This window comes from Mustela nigripes, chromosome 7 (genome assembly GCF_022355385.1).
Source record: "Mustela nigripes isolate SB6536 chromosome 7, MUSNIG.SB6536, whole genome shotgun sequence".
In the NCBI taxonomy this organism is placed as follows: domain Eukaryota; kingdom Metazoa; phylum Chordata; class Mammalia; order Carnivora; family Mustelidae; genus Mustela; species Mustela nigripes.
This window is the reverse complement of record NC_081563.1, coordinates 26,136,044-26,159,986: the sequence shown is the minus strand read 5'-3', so window position 1 is coordinate 26,159,986 and position 23,943 is coordinate 26,136,044. Positions and strand designations below refer to the sequence as shown.

The 23,943-nt window shown below is 36.0% G+C and overlaps 1 protein-coding gene across 8 annotated transcripts in view; it reads right to left on the bottom strand.

The window, feature by feature from the left end:
- BIRC6 (baculoviral IAP repeat containing 6) overlaps positions 1-23,943 on the bottom strand; it is a 225,714-nt gene that overhangs the window by 155,097 nt on the left and 46,674 nt on the right. For all 8 annotated transcript variants that reach the window (XR_009405279.1, XM_059405398.1, XM_059405400.1 and 5 more), the window contains exons 7-12: positions 21,781-22,003; positions 21,542-21,702; positions 17,111-17,169; positions 10,111-11,505; positions 4,666-4,815; positions 1,326-1,551 (exon numbers count right to left, since the gene is read on the bottom strand). Coding sequence is in view for 7 of the 8 variants with exons in the window: in XM_059405398.1 (XP_059261381.1) it covers positions 1,326-1,551; positions 4,666-4,815; positions 10,111-11,505; positions 17,111-17,169; positions 21,542-21,702; positions 21,781-22,003 (2,214 nt within the window). In the remaining variant the exon portion in view is untranslated. The remainder of the gene's footprint in view (positions 1-1,325; positions 1,552-4,665; positions 4,816-10,110; positions 11,506-17,110; positions 17,170-21,541; positions 21,703-21,780; positions 22,004-23,943) is intronic.

Genomic DNA, 23,943 nt, shown 5'->3' with positions numbered 1-23,943 from the left:
CCCGTGTCGGGCTCCTTGCTCAGCAGGGAGTCTGCTTCTCCCTCTGCCCCTACCCATGCTCATGCTTGCTCTCTCTTTCTCTCTCTCTCAAATAAATAAATAAAATCTTAGAAGTATCATACACATTTTCTCTCTGTCTCACCCTTGCACACAGGTACATACCCAGCAACTACTCTGACACCATATTGTTTTATCATATTTTATAACTTTTATGACTACATGGCATATTGGCTTACTGTCTATCCCCAAAATATTGTAAATTCCAGTGACAGCTATATTACTAGTGCCTACAGGTGCCTGCACAAAACCACTATTTAAATATCTGTAAAGGGGGGGGCGCCTGGGTGGCTCAGTGGGTTAAAGCCGCTGCCTTCGGCTCAGGTCATGATCTCGGGATCCTGGGATCGAGTCCCGCATCGGGCTCTCTGCTGGGCAGGGAGCCTGCTTCCCTCTCTCTCTCTCTCTCTCTGCCTGCCTCTCCATCTACTTGTGATCTCTCTCTGTGAAATAAATAAATAAAATCTTTAAAAAAATAAAAAAATAAAAAAAATAAAAAAATAAATATCTGTAAAGGGGTGCCTGGTTGGCTCAGTTAAGTGTCTGCCTTCAACTCAGATCACGATTCCAGGGTCCTGGAGTTGAACCCCACATTTGGCTCCCTGCTCAGTGTGGAGCCTGCTTCTCTCTCTGCTTATGCTTTCTATCAAATAAATAAAACCTTAAAAAACAACAACAACAACAACAACAACAACTAGGAACGCCTGGGTGGCTCAGCAGTTAAGCGTCTACTTTCGGCTCAGGTCATGATTTCAGGGTTCTGGGATCGAGTCCCACATTGGGCTCCTCCCTCAGGAGGTCACCTGCTCCTCCCTCTGTCTGCCGATCCCCCTTCCTGTACTCTTGCTCTCTATCAAATAAATAAAATCTTAAAAAACAACAACAACAAAATAGGGGGGTGTGATAATTAGGGGATGGACATTAAGGAGGGCATGTGATGTGATAAGCACTGCTATCATAGAAGACTGAGGAATCACTGAACTCGACCTCTGAAATTAATAACACTCTATATTAATTCAATTTAAATTTTTTAAATAAACGTCTGTTAAATGAACCTGTGGGCTGAATGCCCAAACTAACTGCAATGGCAGGTTATTCTATTTTATCCTATAACTAAGAATACAGAAATCTCCAAAATTGAGGTGACAAAGGAACAGTTATTAATATGCAAAGTTAAGAGAAACAATACTGTATCTAAGAATTCTACATTGTTTCTAACAAATACATAACATGGACTTAAAATCAAATACCTTAGAAGAGTATCTTACCCGTCAGTCTGTAGTTTCCAAGTTCTAGTATGCTGAGCAGCATCTCCATGGTGTTGCTGATGCAAGTGTTGAGGATGCCTCCTTTGCTGCTGTTCTTGTTGAACTTCTACCCAGCATGGAGGAACAGTAGCTGAAAACCGTGGAGTTAAAGTCTCAAAGCGTGTTAGCTCCACTAGAGATGTCAAGATGTCAAGGGTAAATGGCTGGTCCACCAATAAATCAACTCCTTAACAACAGTGAATACAGAATTTGAAACAGTTTTAAAAATTAGTTTTAATTCACGTTTTCTGTCTAGTCAATTATAATACTTGCCAAATATCCTGAGTTATTAATATGAGCTCAGATATCCATATACAAATAAAGTAATTAGCACTAGCTACATAATGGGCATAATAAAAAGCCATCTTAAATATTTTAAATTATAGAGAGGGTACTCCTTACTGGAGAAACCCAAACTCAACTTGTTAGAAGAGCCCTGGCTGGGCTCTAACCAGCCCTAAGTTAATAAGAGAAATGAAGGTAGTGGTGAAATGCAATCCAAATCTGTATCAAATCAGTAAGTAACTTTTAGACTTCATCATTTACAAAACAAAATACTAAACATTATTAAGTATATAGCACCTGCCCTTTTTTACTTTATATAAAAAAATTTTTCAAAGTCAAAGCTATACTGGGACGCCTGGGTGGCGGTTTAGCCGCTGCCTTTGGCTCAGGTCATGATCCCAGCGTTTTGGCATCGAGTCCCGCATCGGGCTCCTTGCTTGGCAGAGAGCCTGCTTCTCTCTCCGCCTCTGCCTGCCACTCTGCCGGCCTGTGCACACGCTCTTGCTCTCTCTCTCTCTCTGACAAATAAATGAATAAATAAAATCTTTTAAAGTCAAAGCTATACTGATGGCAGATAAATACATATAGAACCAAAAGCTTCACCAGTACTTTTTCCTACTTTTGTGATAGTTAAGAATATTTTGTAGGCATACCAATATTAAAAGAATAACAATCTACTTCAGAGTGATTAGTTTTCTCTTAAAATGTGCTCACATCTATGAAATTTCTAACATTAGAAAAAGGCTGTTGTCCTTATTCAAATAACAAAAATTATAACAAAAATTAGTTTTTTAGGATTAAAATATGAAATCTGATAGGTTAAGAATATTTTCAAAGAAAATTTATACTAAGTTATATCAAATTAAAAGTATATTTCAAATCACATTCCTATTCTCAAAGCTTAGAGCTTTTTAAATCAGACTGAAACTGTTAAATATTGTTTGTAAACATGAACTGTATGTCAATATCCCTTCTTTATATTATTTACTTCCTTACAATCTAATTCATCTTTTCTCAATAGTATTTATGGACTATATCTGAAAATTCTTGGGGCTCCTGGGTGGCTCAGTCAGTTAGCTTCTGCCTTTGGCTCAGGTTGTGATCAAGGGGTCTTGGGATCAAGCCCAATGTCAGGCTCCCCATGTGGCAGGGAATAGGCTTCTCTCTCTCCCTGTGCTCCTCCCCTTGCTCATGTTCCCTCTGTCTCTCTCTCAAATAAATAAATTTTAAAAATCTTAACAAATAAATTTCTTTTCCATTATAACAGCAACCTATAAAATAAGAAACATCAGTATATTAGCTTTTTAAACCAAACTATATAGTTAATCAAGACAATCAAGTCTCGACTTATTGTAGCATGAGACATGAGTCAGTTTATCTCCACCAGGGGGACAATCTTGCCTTCCAAGAGCTACCTGGAAGGAGGTAATTGTCTGTGCTACTGTAGTCTACTAGACAGAAGCCAGAGATGCTGCTAATACAGCCCAGGACAGTCTGCCCACAACACAGAATTATCAAGCCCAAAACAGCAATAATGGTGCTGACGCTGAAAACTCCTGGCATGTAAGACAGCACAGATTATACTGACAGTCACTCAAGTTAGCATGTATTATACTAGTAATCATTAAAAAGGTTTGCCTCTGGTGCAAAGAAAAATGATCAAATACCCACATATGAAGTGTCCATAAAAATCAAATACCAGCTTTACATATTATTTCTATTTGGAACACATCTGAGTTCAAACACACTTTGCATTACAGATTTATTAACCCTTTTTTTTTAAAAAAAAAAAAGATTTTATTTATTTATCTAACACAGAGACAGAGATCACAAGAAGGCAGAGAGGCAGCCAGAGAAAGAGGAAGGGAAGCAGGCACCCCACGAGGACCCTGGGACCATGACCTCAGCCGAAGGCAAAGGCTTTAACCCATTGAGCCACCCAGGTGCCTCTGGATTTATTAACCTTTTAATTGCTAGATTTAGGTAACAAAATGAATTAAGGACTAACTAAAACATAAGAGCACTGTGGAAGCACAAAAGGACTACAGTCATAAAGCGTAGGGAAAGAGAGCTGAGGGTAACATGCAAAGAGCATGAGATGGGATTGTACACTCAAGAAATCATGCCAAGTTTATTGTAACAAACACTGAAAAGAAAACTAGAGTTATTTCATAAAAGTCCAAGATTTAGGAGGAGTAATATGTTAATGATTACTTCTTCTGAAAAAGTAGTTATGGAGGGCACTACAGAAACACAGAGAAGAGGCAAAAACAACATACAAAAACAAACCTAACTAACGATGCACAATGGGGCAATGAGTATCTGAATATATTACCCCAGGGAGAGAATATTTTTCCAGCTTTTCAATTCCAGTAGTAGTATTAGTAGTAACAGCCACTGCATTGACCTTATATTTATTTAGTCAATTACCCTCTTTTTCTTTTTTTAAAATATTCTATTTATTTATTTGACAGAGAGACAGGGAGAGAAGGAACAAAGGCAGGGGATACTGAGAGAGGGAGAAGCAGGCCTCCCACAGAGGAGGGAACCCAATGCAGAGCTCGATCCCAGGACCCCGGAACCACGACCTGACCGGAAAGCAAATGGCCAACAACTGAGCCACCCAGGCGCCCCTCAGTTACCCTATTTCATGTTTTTTCTCTAACTAGACTAAAAACCCATTAATGGCTAAAATAATGTTTCACCTCTCAGGTAACATCACCAATACTGGCCAACCTACCACAGGTCAAAAAAACATTTTTTATTTTAACTGTTCACAACAATTTGCGACTACTGAAAAAAAATGATAAATAATAAATAAAAACAAGCCTAGCGACAGAATGGCAACATAGCGACAGAATGGCAACAAAGAAATGATCTCCCTCAACAAAGTAACCAAGAGTTGATTGTAAAAACTGAAAGAATGTTTAAGACTATTTAAGAAAGACTCAGAAAGCTTTAAATATCACAAGAATTTCCATTTTTAAGATTTCATTTAAAAAACTTAGTATCATACCTGAAATGCCAGGACTTGAAGGATTTGATAAAGGTTTGGAACCTTCTGAAGATGGTTCTATTCCTTTAGAAAGAGATCCATCCACTAGTATATCAGCTTCATCAATATCATCACAAGTTCCTCCAATTTGGAGAAAATGAAGCTCACCACCTACGGTGTAGTAAAATTTTATCAACATAGGTACACGGCATATGGATAAACATAGAAACACATACTACTTAAGTTAAGAAACTTATTTATTTTAATATCACTCAACAGGCAGATAAACAGTGCTGCCAAAGTGACATTATCTTCCAGAATTAAGAAATTAAATTGACAATGTATTACAAACTGAAAATTAAATTTAAAAAATGGCAAATACAGAAACATATGTGAAAACAGTTATTGACCTAGTACTAACTATGTGTAAGACACTATTTTAAATGCTTAAATGAATTCATTTAGTCTTCACAAAAACCTCTGAGGTAAGGACTATCATTGTGGCCACTTTACAGATGAGGAAACTGATGCACTAGCTAAATATCTCAGCAGTAACAAAAATGAACACAGATTCTTAATTTTTTGATGCATTCACAATTAAACTGAAATTCTGTTTTTTTTTTAAATTTCTCACAGAAAAAAATGAAAGCAAAGTTAGCAAATATTTAAGATAAAAATCAATCGATAAAAGAATATTCTAAAAAAAAGTATTTGGAGATTCACAATATGAGAGAATAAGGAAGATGACAACTCCTCTTCCTGAAAAGCAACTATAAAGCCAGACAGAATGGTCATTCAACCAGGGTGGGGCAAGCAATGAAAACCAGCTACTGCCAGAGGGGGCCCAACGGATTTGGACAGCCATCAGCTGAAAGGGCTCAGAGGCAACAAAAATGAAGTGCATCCTAAAGACATGACCCTGACCTTAATACAAAGTTAAAAGAAGTGAAAGAAACATAAGGGGTTTGGTAAGCTCTCCACATAATCCACAATGATCAGAAGTTGTGCATATGTATTACAAAACCAGATGGGGCCCAAGCCATCCACACATTCCCAGTCAACTAAGCCTCATGCATATGCAGAAGAGTTGTAAGAGGGCATGACAGAAAATAAAAATAAAGCAAATAAAAGCCAGGACACACCTGAATACAGCCTTTCTGGTGAAGTTACTTGGGCATAATCACTTATCAAAATCTTTGGCTGAATATTAAGCTAAGTGGACACAGAGGCAACAAATAAGAAACAAGTTTAAAAATTAAAACCTCCCGGAGGGGGGGGTGTGTGTGACTGGAGACATCAGTGACTGTACACTGCAAAATAAACAGATTTCACAGATATAGTCCTAAGGGGTTACCAAACAAACAAAGCAACAACAATCTCCAAAGAGGGGAAATCAGAATTCAGAATTCTGCAATATTATTTAAAATGTCCAGTATTAAATTAAAAAATTATAAGACATCTGAAGAAAGACTGACCCATGCTTAAGGAAAACAAAATCACTGAGCAGTATCTCCGAGTTCCCAGGATTTAGGTTTGGCAGACAAGAACTTCAAAGAAGTTACTGTATTTTTATAGAATAAAAAGAAATCAGGTATGGAGAATTAAAAGAACAAATGGTGGAAATGACTCAACAAGTAAAGAATCTCAACCAAAAACCAAATTATTTTAAAGAACAAAGGGAAATTCTGGAGTTGAAACATAAAATAGCTAAAAGGAAAGTTCATTATATAGGTTCAAAGTAGATTTGAGACGGCAGTAGAAGGAATCAGTAAAATAAAAATAGAGCATAAGAAATTAACCAATCTAAAGAAAAGATAAAGATCTTTTAAAATGAAAAGCATCTCAGAGACCTATGGAACAGATCAAGTATAACAACATACATGTAATGGGAATTCCAGAAAGAGAGAGCAGAAAAAGCAAAGGAAAAAAACTGATGAAATAATGGACAAGAACTTTCCCAATCTGAAGAAAAACATTACACCGCAAATCCAATCAATTCAATAAAACTCAAGTAGGATATATACAATAAGATTCACAGGTACATATGCTATTTGAAAGTTAGTAAGAAAATCTCAAATGCAACAAGTTAAAAATGAGTCATCAGATCTAATAACCATGATATATATTAAGAGCGGACTTACCAGAAACAACGAGGCCAAAGGAAACTGAATGAGATGTGAAGAAATAGTCAACTAATAATTCTATACACAGTATTATTCTTCAAAAATGAAAGTGAAATAGAGATGTTTCAGGATAAACAGCATCTTTTACTGGGAGATCTGCCTTGTAATAAGTACTAAAGAAAGGCCTTCAAGATGAAAGAAAGCACTACCAAATTCTCTCTCTCTCTCTCTCTCTCTCTCACACACACACACACACAATATCAGAAATGAGTACTTGGGTGATGAGATGAGTAAAGTAGATGGACATAATATATATATATATATATATTTATCTCATTTCTTTGTAAACTTTTTTAAAAGCAAAGATTGTATAAAACAACTCTTTTTGGTTGGGTTTATAACTTATCTAAATGCAACATCTAAGACAATGGTAGCACAAAGGACCAGGAGAAAAAAGATTAGAGCAAAGTATATTTTACTAGTAAATTAGTATCATTCTAAAGTAGTCTGTGACAGATTAAATCACTAAGAACAGAACTCCAAAAAAAATATTAAATATATATATATATATCTACCAACAAAGGCTCCAGTAATGTGACACCAAATGGCGGAGTAGGAAGTTCTAGGTAGGAAACTCTAGAGGTTAGCTACTGAACTAGAAAGTGACTGATAATCAACTATTTCAGAACTCTGGAACCTAACAAGAAACAGTAACCAGAGGATGCTTGATAAAGGGAAAGGCTACTGATATTTCATGAAAGTGGCCTGTAGGAAGCAGCTGCCATCCCCCATTCCTCAGCCCTGAGCCAGCTGTGGGGAAAGTGGCCCGTATTTCTGGAGCTGCTGGCTGGTGGCACAGTGGCCGGAAGGAACCTTATTTCCTTGTTTCACATCTAGGTATATATGTATGTGTATGTATATTCTATTTCCAAACTTGCATCAAATCTACCTTTAGTATATTGTTAATACCATTTGAAATTAACATTTATTATAGATTTTTATCAAAATGCTCAATGATTCTCCATGAGAAAAGGATTTTATCCTATTTGAATACACTCTTGCAACGCATGGAAATGTCATGTCCTTTTGGGTCAGAATCTGTAATCCTTTTTTAAAAATTTTACAACTGGGGCGTCTGGGTGGCTCAGTGGGTTAAAGCCTTCACCTTTGGCTTGGGTCATGATCCCAGGGTCCTAGCCCCGTGTCCGGGGCTTTCCGCTCAGCAGCGAGCCTGCTTCCTCCTCTCTCTCTGGCTGCCTCTCTGCCTGCCTGCCTACTTGTGATCTCTGTCAAATAAATAAAAATAAGATCTTAAAAAAAATATTTTTTTACAACTACTTTTACGGACTGTCAAATATACATGATATAACATCAACTTTTCTTTCCTCTTTTTAGTTACTAATCTCATCTTTTCAAATCGATCTTGATTTGATCTTGATTAGTCAATCCTTGAAGAACTAGTGGATAATTTTCAAAGTGCTTAACTTTTGATCCATATGGATAAATTCCCTATCTAGGAAAAGTTCCCAGAACTTTTCTTCCGTTGTCCAAACTCCAAGAAGACATTAACCTATTTAAATACTACTTCTACTTCTACTTCTACTTCTCTATCTCACAAAGGCCATCTCTCATCAAACAATTAAAACCATTAACCCCTGACTATACTTCCGGAAAACACTGGTATCTTACACAGATGTATCCTGGGGCTAGGTCACTCAGGTTCCAAATCTACCACCACTCTGGATGGCCTATGGCATATTAAACTGCTTTCATTTTTTTAATTTTTCACATTAAAACATTCTTCAAAACTCAATGTATCACTCTTCTTTTTTTCTTTTTCTAAGTGGGTTCCATTACTTTTTTTTTTTTAAGTGGGCTCCAAACCCAGCATGGGCTTGAACTCATGACCCTGAAATCAAGACCAGAGCTAAGACCAAGAGTCAGAGGCTTAACCAACTGAACCACCCAGGTACCCCCAAGTCTTACGCTTTTGTTACATTCTGGCAGTATAATTTATGCACCCTGACTACAGATGCCCAGGTATGAATGCTGACTCTGCCATTCATTAGCTCTGTGACTTAGGCAAGTTACTTAACCTCTCCTTCCCTCAGTTTCCTTATCTGTAAAATGAACACAGTAATAGTATACACCGCATAAAGTTAGCATGATGACTAAACGAACTATGAGAACTGAAGCTCTCACAACAGTGAATAGGCACATACATGATCGAAAACTTCAAAATCATCCTTCACACCACATAGTATTTTAATGGTTTTTCTAAACTTTATCAACTCTAAATCAAAGTTTAATTAACCTGAAGTTATTCTGCATTGCTCATTTTTAAATTTTAATTTAATTAATTTTAAATTAATTTTAAATTTGGGTTTTGGTGTTATTTGAAGATGTTTCTTCCCCTTATTTCACTAGATGTATTCCAAAGAAGGCCATCTGAACCACTACATTCACCACTACCCTTCCTGGCCAAATTTGCAATTTTAAAATGAGGAAAAACACGGGTTAATTCCTCCCAAGAACCACAAATGAGATGTATGACTCTCCTCACACCCAGTTCTTCTCACCAGTGGCTATAGTTACCTGGTCTTCAAATATCTCCCGGCCCTAAACTCCTACTGAACTATCAATAAGACTATTCATTTTGCCTGACATTGTCAGTAATCCTTTTCAAAAACGGCTTTATTTTTCCAACTTAAAATATATAATAAGAAAAGTAGAGGAAAAAAATGCACACCATGTATTACTCTGTATGGGGCCTCAGATGCTGCAAAGCTGACTCAACCATTAACCAAAGGTCAAGAGTAAATCAACAAAAAATTTTATTTGGTAAAACTAGTAATCATTCGCTAAATAATTTTCTTTCAGGAGGAAGTAATGATTAGTATATATATTCTGTGCCCAAAATGTTACATACATGACTTCATTTCATTCTAAGAAGCCTGGTAACAGGCCTTCTTATCCTCATCTATAAATAAACAAAGGTTTACTGAGTTTAAAGTAACTTGCCCAAGGCCACAACTTTGAGCAGATGCAGAGTCAGGACTCACAGAAACAACAGCAGGTTATTTTCTTGAGGTTAAAGCAGAGAAGATACTTTCTGAGAGACTTATTAACTTATTTACAATTAGAATCCTTACCTAGGGCAGTAGAAAAAAGTTTTAAAAAGTTAAAACAGTAGAAAGATTTACCGCTTCATTATAAAAAAAAATAAATAAATTTCTCTCCATCTATATGGATCTAAAATCCATACTAGATATGCATATAAATGAATGCCATATACACTGATTTTATAAGATTTGTAGGAGACCCAAACAAACCAACAGCTTACCTTTGGTGCATGCACACAGCCTGTCTGTGCCCGAGCAGTAAATGACAGAAACAAATGTGTCCTGTTCCTCAGTGCCCTCCTTTTTGGGAGGTTCCACTTTGGCCAAAATTTCAAAGTTTGAAAGATCTAATATTTTTACATATCCTCCCTGAGTGGTTATTACCAGGTGTCCAAGAGTAGAAATATCAGCCTTTTTTTCTCTTTCAATGCCATTCTTTGAGGTTAACTGCATTTCCTCAACAGGCTCCTCACAGTCATCTTCCCGATTATCCAATATATCTGGTGGAAGCAAAATGAGCGAGGTAATTGTGTCCTGGGGGTCTTTGATATGTTGGATTTTTATTGGCTCCTCTTCTAAAGTCACTATCCGAGTGGCATAATTCATTTTATAAAGTATTAAATATCCACCACTAACATTCCTCTGCTCAGGCTGAATTATCAAAGGAGTTTGTACATCTGCTGGTGATTCATGTTGGATTACACTAATATTCGCACCATTCACTACAGCAAGATTTGATTCCAGCTCACCTTTCCGTCTATTACATAGTGCAGAGTTTAATTTATTTAAATTATTCAAGGCCTCTACTTGATTTATTGCACTCAAGGATTCAACAGGGCATGTCCGCAGTCCTACCAACAAATGAATTCCATCAGCACAAGGAGTTAGGGAGTCTATACAAAGATTCTCCTCCTCTGCAAACTTTGGCAGCCTTAAGCACTGAACCAAAGTCCCAGGCTTGGGAAACACAGAGTTCCACTTCTCAGAATCTGGAGAGGTAAGGTTGGCCGCTGCGTCTGCAAATTGCTGAATGTAAGTCACAGGAGGATCCTGCAACAATAACTGCTCCTGACTGTCCAGCTCCATTTCAATGATCTGGGGAACTGTGAAACCATCATCATGCAAACTTTTGCTCATTATATTGTTCATCTGTGAAAATATTTTTCCTGCTTTCTCATCAGATTCCTTGATGCTATAAAGAAGCAAAATGGGTAAAGTCCTCCTAACCAGAGGAGAATTTAATTCTGAGTTAGTGCAGGATTCATTGTCAGTTGACCCTTGTTCTGATATACTTTCACCCTGAGTTCTGCTTAAACCATCCAGTGACCTGTGAGAATTACTACTAATGGGTGAGGTAGCAGGAGATTTATATGTTAATAAACCTCCTGCTAATAAACATGGAAAGGGAATGTTGTGTTGTTCCTGGTGCTTTTCCTTTGTCTTTTCACTCTTAGAGTTTGTTAAGCAAGGATTTGCCCCAAGTTCTTCAAGATCCTTAACAGTATCTTCAAGGACATTTGCCACAATCTCCCACTGAAGTTTCTCAGGCTGCTGCAGAATGCTGAGTGCTGTTATATCAAGGCTCACTTCCATGGCTTCCTTCTGGGACGTATGCCCTTTGAAAAGGAACAATATTCATCAGAATTGGCCTCGAGACTGGCAAGTCACAAATCTGTAGCATAATGCTTTCGTTTTCTTTTCTTACTCATCCAATCAGTGCATTATAATTACATCAGTGGAAGAATTTAAAGTATTTTAAAGGGAAGTTAATGAAATCTAAGATAAATCTACTCAGAAAAACCACTGAGGTATTCAAGAGAGTCAAAATCATTTTCGTTTACAGAATATATTCTCCTGGAACTTTATGAGCAACGTACCCCCACCCCTTTAAATTTATGAGAAGGATTAAAGAATGAAGACATTATTAGTATAAAATAACAGGATTTCTGTCCTTCCATTCTAAACCAAAACACTCAATACCATTAAAACTGTCACGCACTTTATTGAATATCCATGAAACATGATTACAGTGTCAGTTCCCTACCTCATACCATTTAGAAGTAGTCATAGCGTGCTCTCCTCTCCTACCCCACCATACTAATTATCAGTTGATTATCATAGTACACAATGTAATCTTAATCTCAGCTTAGAAAAAAATTATAACCAGGAAGGAAAAATTCCCCAAATTTGCCATTTTAAAGTGAAGCACAAAGTGTCTTCTGCATTACCTGCTAATTTATAGCTCATTTAAAGTGAACTACATTACCCTTTAATGAGCTTCTCTCCATTGTGTGCTGTCCCCTTACAAAGAGTACAGAAGTCATTTCTCAGTCTCACTGCTTGAAACATGCTATGTCTGTCTACACAAAACCCTGCAACAGATGTCACTCAACCCCTAAGCCAAGTACAATCTCTTGATATTGAACTAAAAGTCTGAACCGATTTGTGTCTTTCTCAGTAGCAATAAATCCTACCAGTCAGCAACAACATTATTAGCAACAATAATGTCTAAGTATTTCTTATGGAAAAAAAAAAAGAACATTGGAATTGGCTTTATGGTTTAGGTAAGAAAAATATAGAAGAGTAAAGGAAATAAATATAACTCGACAACTGCATGAAAGTGTGAAAGGTGCCCAAGTAACATAAAACTGAGATTCATGGAACGTCATATATGTAACATGTACTGAAAGTTCTAGTCCCACCATTTCTGCTAACTATTTCATTAACTATTTCTGTAAAATGCTCACTGACAGCTTTATTAGAATTTCCCATTTTTTTAGGATAATCTTCTCACTTGATATAATGTTGCTATTATGACCTAAAACTGAAATCGTTTCTAGTTAAATGGAAGAAAACTGTAACTATAAGCTCAACAGTTTAACCATTTAATGAAGCTGTTCATTTATGCAACCACTCATCTGGCTACGTTCACATGCAGTCTGTCTGTGCTGCCATGCAAGTTACATATATTAACTCTACAATTTAGAATCGAAATTAAAAGTTGACAATAAGATTTCGATAGCATGTAGTACACCGTAATAAATCTTGAGGATGGTCAACTGTTTACTGGACTAAGCTGAAACATCTATAAATGACTTTTTAATGATTTTTTTAAAGTTATGGTCAGAAATTGCCAGGAAAAAGCTATTTTAGTTTATTCATACAGAGAGAGAGAGAGAAAAACAAAATAACCATAAATTACATATATTAACACACATTTAAGAAATGTTCAAAGTAAATAGCACAGAAAGTGGGACTATTCATTAAGAAGGGCAGCATGACAAGTAGCATTATTCCTCTGCTTCTTCCCAAACATTTAAGTAGTATCTAAGAAACAGCCCATGCTGTACATTCTACTTCAGACGACTGACAAAGCACAATGAAAACTGTCAAATACTGCAGTAAGAAATCTGTTATCTCAAAATTTCTCAAACCTACTGGACTACAAAACAAGTTTTTACATAATACAGCTACATACGGGGCGCCTGGGTGGCTCAGTGGGTTAAGCCGCTGCCTTCGGCTCAGGTCATGATCTCAGGGTCCTGGGATCGAGTCCCGCATCGGGCTCTCTGCTCAGCAGGGAGCCTGCTTCCCTCTCTCTCTCTCTGCCTGCCTCTCTCTCCGTCTACTTGTGATCTCTCTCTGTCAAATAAATAAATAAAATCTTAAAAAAAAAATACAGCTACATACGGACTGCAATACAGTATTCCCCAGGTAATCATTTTGGGAAATCCTTCTCTCCTCTGCTTATGTAGGTAGTGTCAGCCAATAGTTCTCTCAGGCAAACCTTCTGAAGTAAGTAAATAGGTTTTTGTTTTTGTTTTTTAAAGATTTTTTAATTTTATTCATTTGAGAGAGGATGAGTGAGAGAGAGCATGAGAGAAGAGAAGATCAGAGGGAGAAGCAGACTCCCCAAGGAGCTGGGAGCCCGATGCGGGACTTGATCCTGGAAGTGCGGGATCAGGACCTGAGCCAAAGGCAGTCGCTTAACCAAGTGAGCCACCCAGGCACCCACAAATAGGTTTTAACTAAGCACTTTTCGAAAACTAAGAATTTCTATTTGAACCCTCCTTCTCTCTCCTGCCATTCTTCCCACTCTTCACAAGAAGCAAATGAATCCTTAATTCAGTTATCTGACCCCAACACCAATCTTCTCTCTCTGACATCATTTCTTTTCTTTCTTTCTTTTTTTTTTTTTTAAAGATTCTATTTATTTATTTACTTATTGGACAGAGAGAAAGTGAGTGAGAGAGGAAACACAAGCACGGTGAGTGGGAGAGGGTGAAGCAGGCTTCCCATCGAACAAGGAGCCCGACATGCAGCTCGACCCCAAAATTCTGGGTTCATGACCCGAGCCAAAGGCAGACACCCAACGACTGAGCCATGCAGGCGCCCCTAGAAACTTTCAAAAGTCATAAAGTTTAAGTGAAAAAAAATAAAACTCTTAGTTAAGAAATAAATTCCCTAATTCTTCAGACTGTGTCATTCACTTTGATGGGAATCACCTAGAGTTGGTAAATGTAAATTCTGAAATAGCATCTATGACTTATTTTAGATGCTTCGGGAAAGGAACACATCTCCCATTCATATCATGAGCCTCCATAAACTCGCCAATAAACTACCAATATAACAGAATTAACTTAGAAGATACAGTAGTCCCCCACTTTATAGGCAGGGATGCGTTCCAAGAACCACAGTGGACACTGAATAGCACGAAGTACAAAACTCTATATGTACTATGCTTTATCTGTATACATATATGTGATAAAGTTTAATTTACAAATTAGGCACAATAAGGATTAACAGCAATATCTAATAATAAAACAGAATAATTCTAATAATCTACTGTAAAGAAGTATAAAAGTTATGTCAGGGCGCCTGGGTGGCTCAGTGGGTTAAAGCCTCTGCATTCGGTTCAGGTCATGATCCCAGAGTCCTGGGATTGAGTCCCGCATCGCGCTCTCTGCTCAGCAGGGAGCCTGCTTCTCTGTCTCTCTGTGCCTGCCTCTCTGCCTACTTGTGATCTCTGTCAAATAAATAAATAAAAATCTTAAAAAAAAAGTTATGTCAATATGTTTCCTCTCCCCAAATATCTTACTATACTATACTCACTCTTCTTGTGATGATGTGAGATAAAAAACCTACGTGATGAGATGGAGCGGGATAAATGACACATGCATCGTGTCCTAGCATTATGCTACTACGGACCTTCTGACCATACCATGCCAGAAGGAAAGTTATCTGCTCAGGGCCAAGAGTTGACCAAAGGTAACTGAAAAATTGTGGAAAGTGAAACTGCAAGTAAGGTAGACGACTATACGTATTTTACTACAAATGAATAAACTACTTTTAAGTCCTAAAAGGAGGGAATTAACAATTTTTAATCAGAAGACTTTTTTCTTTCCATACCTACCTTTTAATACTACATAAGGACAAAAGCCCCAACCCTAAATGAGATATCACAGAAAAAGCCAACAACAATACATGGTGACTTTCTAGATACTGGGAAGTGAGATAAATAGGACTATATTATCTAAAGGAAGTGAAAAATCAACTAAGCATAGATGAAAAACATGAAAGAAGAAAAGGGATAAAGAAACAGACCAAAGACAGATACTATAATTACAAAAATACCTACTGAGATCATTGGACCCAGAGAAAAGAGCAAAGCTACAGCATACAAAGGAAAGGTTATGGTTAGAATCAAAAACTTTAAGAACAAAATAAAGGAACACTTAGTTCAAACACTTCACTTTACAGAGGAAAAACTGAGGCCCAGAGAGTTTAAATGACTTGACAAGATCAAAGAGTGAACTAGCAGAAGAATTCAAACTCTAACCAGGTCTTCAAGTAACCTGTGGCCAGTTTATTATTCTTTCCCAGACTAAGAAAATGCAATTGTGCCCTTATCCGTTTTTCCAAAAAGACAACAAAATGGGAAAAGCATTATCTTACTCAGACTAATTTTTTTAATGAGTCTGTTCTTTATTTTTCTAGAGCTAATTATATATTTGTAAATTATTCATATTTTCCTACTTTAAAATTCTTTTCATTGTTAAAAATACTTCAAAATACCACTAAGGTTTGACCCCGGATCAGTCTAGTGTTGTCTGGGGGCTTTAAAAAAAATTTCACGACAATTTAGAATTTAGAGAGCGCTTGCTATTCTATACTCAATTCAATTTTTGACAACTGTACTATACAAAGCTGTGTCTCTTCCCCCAGAGATTTAACAAGTTATGTATGTTCTCAGTTCCTGAGATAGGACATTACAGAACAGTCACAATTTAATAACAGTCACTTTTTAAAAAATACTGGCTACTTCCCAGGTACTATGCTTTACATATTTTTATCTTAATCAGTTGCCAAAACTCTAATTAACAGATGTTAACATACCTCTTTTATGTATTGGGAAAAGTATTCAGCCTATAATAAATGACAAGAATTTGAATTCTGATATGTAAAAACTATTCTGAAATGTACTATTAGCCTTGCCTATTATATAACTACATTAAAATTTGAAGCACACGCTTTCACCTTAATATTTCATAAGACAATGAGTAAGGCAGCACTTACTTGATGCCTTAATGTCTATGATTTTATACTTTAAAATTTATTCTCTCTTTCCCCATTTTATTTTGGGAATAAAGAACCTTAATTTCTTTTTTTTTTAAGATTTTATTTATTTTTTATTTGACAGACAGAGATCACAAGTAGGCAGAGAGGCAGGCGGAGAGAGAGAGAGGAGGAAGCAGGCTCCCTGCTGAGCAGAGAGCCCGATGCGGGCCTCGATCCCAGAACCCTGAGATCATGACCTGAGCCAAAGGCAGCGGCTTAACCCACTGAGCCACCCAGGCGCCCAAGAACCTTAATTTCAATATTACTTTTATTTAACAACACAATAAATCATGCAAATAAAATAACACATTCTAAAGAGCTTAATGTCTATTCCTTGACATCTGTGACAAAAATTTAGTAAAACTGTCATTTTAACTTGTTTGGCTCAAATACGTACCATTTAAAATTTAAGTATGGGACTCTACGTATACTAATTCAGGATCTCTAAAGTTTAACATTTGAGTTTTCTCAATGAGTGTATATCAATGAAAATGTAGAGTCTGCATTAACTAAGAAATTTAGAATTAAGTAATATTTAGCTCTTCCTATGACTATATAAATGCAAGGATTTAAACAATAGATAATCTGACGTTTTTAACATACCTGTCACAGAATCTGATCTGGAATGCTCTTCACTGTCTGAATCCTCCAGTAAATCATCACTTAAAGACAAAGTAAAAAATAATTTGAATTTCAAAAAAAGGTAAACATATTATGAGAAAAAGAACAAAGTTGCAACAACCAATGCTCTGCATCCCAAATGTAAGTATCATACAAAACTATTAAAACTCACTTAAATGATATGTAAGTAGTCTGAGATCATAACTGATTAACAATGCTGGTACTGGATTACCTTAAAATCATGAAATAATAAATAAATAAATAAATAAGAATCATGAAATAAGTGTAACAGAATGTGGAAACTTCTAAGAATCTGTAATAAAATTTGTAGGGATTTGAAGACTGTTAAGGTATGACTGGGAATAGTCGGTTAAATAAACAGATAAAAGAGTGAGGCAGCTAATAAAATCAAGTACAAGCTTCAGGAAGTAAAGTTTTAATAATTATTGTATTACTGAATTCTGGAAAGTTGTCCTAAAACCAAATAAAAGAGCTACATAAGTGTGTGTTTATGTTCACGTACTCTTTCTCACACAACACATACACAGACACCCACATGCATTTCTTTTTTATTTTGTGTTTGCTTTCCTTGTTTTGGAAGGGGTAATAACAACTCCCTAAACAAGCAGGGAAACTAATATAACTCAGTAGTTAGGGTTTAAGAAGAGAGGAGGTCCCTCATTTACTCTCTACTCGGATAGTTAAGACATTGCCAGCCTGCCTCTTTGCATCCATCTTTATCCTTACTCTCATCTGTCAGCAAACAAGAAAATAATTTAATAAAAGATCGCTCTAGTATAGTATGAGACTGTCTGTACTCTAACAAACAGCACTTCTATGGCAGTTCTAAAATTCTGATGATCTCAAATTAAAAAAATTAAAAGTAGCACTTTGAAGGAAAGAAAATATTAACTCTCTCTCTTTGAAACAATATATTTCACTTACAACTGAAATAACCAAGCACTACAGTAATTTTAAATGAAATACAAGTTAGTAATCTCTATTAAAAAAAAAAAGTTTGGGGGCACCTGGGTGACTCAGTGGGTTAAAGCCTCTGCCTTCGGCTCAGGTCATGGTCTCAGGGTGCTGGGATTGAGCCCCATATAGGGCTCTCTGCTCAGCGGGGAGCTTGCTTCCCCCTCTCTCTTTCTGCCTGCCTCTCTGCCTACTTGTGATCTCTGTCAAATAAATAAATAAAATCTTTTTTTAAAAAGTTTGAAATAAGGGACAGGGAAAGGGACAGGGCTCAGTTAGACGCTTCTGACAATTTCTATGTTTTAAATTTTTCAAGTGGAAGTAACTGTCCATAAGACAATTCTGTGCTATAATTTAAATAACAAAAAAATGTGTAAAAGTTCAAGATCAGCTGTTAATTAGCCTTAAGCTATTTAAATACTAATTGGCTGATTTCAGAGAATTAATAAGGAAAAATAAATAAATTGGAAAAATAAACCTCAGAGGAAATATAATCATTGTGAATTATCCAAAATAAAGAACTCTAAACTAAGACACAATAGTTTTCAAGTATGGAAGGGTTTTCACATTAAAAAAGACAATCAAGTATTATACAGCTATCAGGAAAAAAGGTGAAATAAAGTAGTTGTATGTTTTGCTTTATTTTTTATTTATTTTTATTTTTATTTATTTATTTAAGTAGGCATCACACACACCCAAATGTAGAGCCCAACACAGGGCTTGAACTCATGACCCTGAGATCAAAACCTGAGCTGAGATCAAGAGTTGGATACTTAACTGACTGAGCCACCCAGGTGCCCTAAGTAGTTGTATATTTTAAGAAGGTATTCAAGGTGTCTTGCTATGAAATTACAAATAATGTTACAAAGCCTTGCCAGATAATCATCTTTAACTGGCAAAAAAAACCAAAACAAAACAAAAAAACTCTAAAGTTTTCAAAATATAATCTTTTCTTTAAAATATTATGTGATAGGAAAATTCTCATACCATTACATAATAAAATCATGAGTAAAATGGTTGAACTGGATTCATTAAAGCCTTTTACATGTGCAAAACCTTTTGCAGAGTAACAAACATGCAAAATAAATAAGACATATGACTAAGTTTTAAACAGTTATGATTATCTATTTTTGAAAACTGAAGATACTAGTATCACATGGATACCTCAGCTTTGATATATCAATACTATATACACAACTTCAAAGTTAAATGCATGAAATTTTTACCAATTTAAAAAATATAACATACAAAATGAGACAAAAATGTTAATTCATTTAATTTAAACATGTTCTCAAATAAATAATCTTCCTTCCCAAATATTCTTCCCTGAATAAATTCAGAACAAAGACAATTGTTGCCTTTCCAGTAGAAATGGTCAAAAACAATCCAAAAGCAAACTATACTGCTAATTAAGCTTCTTGGCTAAGTTTTAACTTGTTCAATTAACATATTATTCTTTGAGCTAATGAAACTCACACAGTATATTTTAAAATAAATACACTGTATATTGTGCCACAAAATCAGTATTAGTCTGGTTCTGTATATTTGATACCAATGCAATGGAAATCCTGCTACCTTTAGGGGAATGGAAAGCCAGAAAAGGAGACTCAGTTTAGAGAGGAAGTTCCACCTCTACAGCTTCCTCCTAGCACCCCAACCTAAGAGTACTCTATCTGTATGAATCACTTCACTTTCTCAGAAGAAAAGCGTCCTTCTACCCTAGAAAGACTACCTCTTAGAAGCACACAGAGATCTATATCTCAACTCCAGCACATTACCCCAACATAGTGCCTGTCCACCTGAGATACTGGGTGTTTACTGAAAATGTACATTTTACCCAAGTGTGTGTGTGTGTGTGTGTGCACGTATGTGTGTAATCTTAATTACAAAACTCCAAGACAAACGTTCTATTTAAAAACAGTGTTCAGGGGCCCCTGGATGGAGCAGTCTGTGAAGCACCAACTCTTGGTTTCGGCTCAGGTTGTGATCTCAGGGTGGGCTCCGCACCCAGCACACAGTCCACTTCCAATTCTCTCTACTTCTCCCTCTCCCATTTGTGCTCTCTCTCTAAAATAAGTAAGTAAATCTTCAAAAAAATAAGTAAGTGTTCAGAAGCACATACCAATTTCATTATCTCCTATTAATTTTCCACTAACTTCTAAGAAAATCAACAGAGCTCAAGCACACTTACTTTCTAGTCCTATAGACAAATGTGGTCAAAACTCAGAAACAGACCACCTGCTTTTCCATCAAGCTGGGGATTTATTCATAGGATTTATAATAACTGAGAATAGTCATGAAGCTTTAATTCAGTCTGTTTCAGAGCTCAGCCACATTTACCTACCAATAATTTATATTTACCTACCCATAATTTATATGTATCATTACCAAGAAAGACTAGACAGAGGTAACCTTCCCAACTAATATACTGTGAATTTTCCATTAATTCCATTAATGAAACAATTTGCACTAATAAAGTTTTACATTAGTTTTTAACGAAAGTACATGTCACCAAACGGACTGTGAAGTAAAATATTGTTAAATCACTGACTGTGGCCTAACGTCTATTGCACATTATTAACATAAGAAGCCCCTGCAAGTGAAATGACAGATCACCTCAGCATCAGGACATCTGATCACAGTTATAGGTTCCATTTCACACTGCTACCTTCAGAATCTTAAAAGGGAGTGGCTTCTACTGCTTAAGACAAGTTGAGTGGTTTTTGGAACCCTTCATTCTGTCTGCTTGAGAATACTGCATATGTTGCTCCTATAATCCTAGCCCAGTTTAGAGTTAAGAACTGTAGTGTCTTGGGAGATGAGTGGGTAAAGAAAAATAATACTTTGACTCTCCAGCCACCACAGAGATCAAATACAGCTACAGAAATCAAGACTGTCAGAAAAGCTGAATGGAAGAGAATCCAACACACAACAATTTTACCAAAATGTCTGTACAGCAATAATGATCATGCCTCAACTCATGCTTTACTACTGATAAATTGATTTAAATAATCAGATCATCTTGCCTAGCCACATGTTATTTCACTATTCATTAGCACTTCTACAATTTGAGGTGCTAATGAAAACAAGTGGAAACCAAAATCATTTGGTTCAACTGCCATAGGAAAAGATTTGGAAGGTAAAATAAGTTTAATCCAAGGATTTTGTTTCATTGCTTAGACTTTATTCTTTAGTGCAGCAACTGTTTCCATTTGGCATAGACTGAGACAGAAAATAAAGTACATTTTACAGACAATGGCATTTTTGAATGAAAATTTTTGTCAAGAATCAGACAGTTCTTCCAGATTTTATAACTAAAAGTTTGTTCTCTACTCTCTTGAACTAATAATTTTTTCTGCCCCCTTAATTAGAATTAAGAGAATATAAAATTCAGGAAAACACTAACTTTTATAAATGCCACTAAAAAAATTCACATACCTATCTCCTTCCAATTTTGGTATGTCTGAGCAGCTAGAGGAGTCTTCCAACCACGCCAACGTTGGTCTCCTTGATTCAACTGCCGAGCTTGGTTCTCCCGACAGAATAAGCTGTTGTACAATTGCTGGGTCATATGCATTAATTTCAAACTTCAAGTGCACCTAAATGAATGACAAGCCTAAGTTTAAGACTGATTTTTTCCTCAATGACTAATCTGTTACTTCATAATTGAAACATACCTTCATAAGTTTGGAAACATCCCATATGCAGATCTTTCCGCGTTTTGTTGCAGCAGCTAGAAAATGAGGGCAGCTCCCCGAGCCAAAGCAAGCTATTCTGTCAGTTCCATCCGTACAGGGAAACTGCGCAGGACTTGTTGCGAGAGTGACGGACAACGGCACATTCTGTGTATGCTCACCTTTCACAAACGGGCAGTTTGGAGAGTGTCTCTCGTGTTCAGACCTTTACATAGATGAAGGAAGGAAAAGTTTAGTGAACAACAAAGCTGTCAAGTCTGTGGCTTAAAGCAGAACTCCAGATCATCTTTTCTTTTTTAATAAAACAACTGAAATATGCTTTATTAAAAAGACTCAAAAAAAAAAAAAGACTCAAATGCCACACTATTCAATCTTATCAAGATCACTCTAATATATCCAACCACTTACTGTAGCAGCAGATTTTACTCCCTTTAATGGATTACACATAAAATCAGTCTCTGACGAAACAGAATGTTATAGTATAATTTATACTATATTCACATATTGATTAAAATTGTGTCAAGTCTGATATTTTCTCACACATTTCAATTTCAAGTTCTCCATAAAGGTACAGGATGGTGACAAAAGGTAACAATATTCTACTATATACCTGAAATTTGAGAAGAGGATGTATCCTAAATTAGATCAACACAGGTACACACAAAAAATAGTAACTGTGTAGAGGTGATGGATATATTCATTAGCTTGATTGTGGCAGTCTTTTATATATACCAAAACATCAAGTTGTACATCTTAAATATATACAATTTTTACATGTCAAAGATACCTCTATATAGCTATTTTTAAAATTACATATAATTATGTGCCTATCTATATCTATCAGCAGCCACAACTGTAAATGACATATAGTAAAAACTCAATAAATGTCACATCACAAAGAACTTTTTAGTAAAGATCTGAAAGCAAAAAGATCTACAGAGTATGGATAAAATGACCTATACTTAGAACAAGAAATACATCTTATATAAGCACTACGGGATGAGACCAGATAAATAATTTCAAAGCAAACTATCTTTCCAAAGAAACACAGAAAGATAATATTCATTGACTATACATTATTTCTTTCACATAAATGCTTAATGAGCAAAAGGAAATGTTAAATTTGTTTACCTAGAAAATCCTAACATGTTCAATAGAAATACAACACTAGGAATTCTCAAGACTGGTATAACGACTCTAAAAATCTCAAATATTGAAAGCAGGATCAACTCTAACACTTAAAAATTATGCCTCCAACTTTGTGACTACTTTCTTTCTGGTTATTGTTTGGGTTTTTTTTTTGTTTTTGTTTTTTGTTTTTTAACTCTCACTAGCTGTAATTACAAGGCATTATCTGAAATGTCAGAATGCTGCTACCAAAAAAAGAATTTCCATGGCAAAGAAGGGACAACTATACTTACAAAATATGCTATTTCTTTTTTTTTTTTTTAAAGATTTTTTTATTTATTTATTTGACAGACAGATCACGAGTAGGCAGAGAGGCAGGCAGAGAGAGAGAGAGGAGGAAGCAGGTTCCCTGCTGAGCAGAGAGCCCGATGCGGGACTCGATCCCAGGACCCTGAGATCATGACCTGAGCCGAAGGCAGCGGCTTAACCCACTGAGCCACCCAGGCGCCCCAAAATATGCTATTTCTTAGGGCGTGTATGTTTCTTTTTACAAGGTACCTACAACTTACCTATATCTAAATGTAAGCTCTGGACAATCTTGCAATATGCAAATGTCTTAAATAATTGTTTTTACAGGACATCCCCAAGCACATATTTTGACTAGATTCCCTCCCAACTAAATCCTAGGGTATTTTCCTCTTTCCACCCTTTTTTCTTCCCTGAGTTTTAACTTTTTAATTAAAATATTATTTACACCAGTGACATATAACTATATAAAATAAAGCTAAATGCACTCAATTATAATATCCAGTTCTAGTAATCTCTTTTGCCACCTCCAATAACCACTTTTATGAATTTAAGTGGTATACTTCTAAAATATTTTTGTAAGTTTTCATATACATGTACATAAAATTTTTTCATTTTAAATGAAAGTACTACTGTATGAATCATCCTACAACAAACTTCCTGGCACAATAACATAACTCAAAGTTATTGATGGTGAATAATAGCAAACTA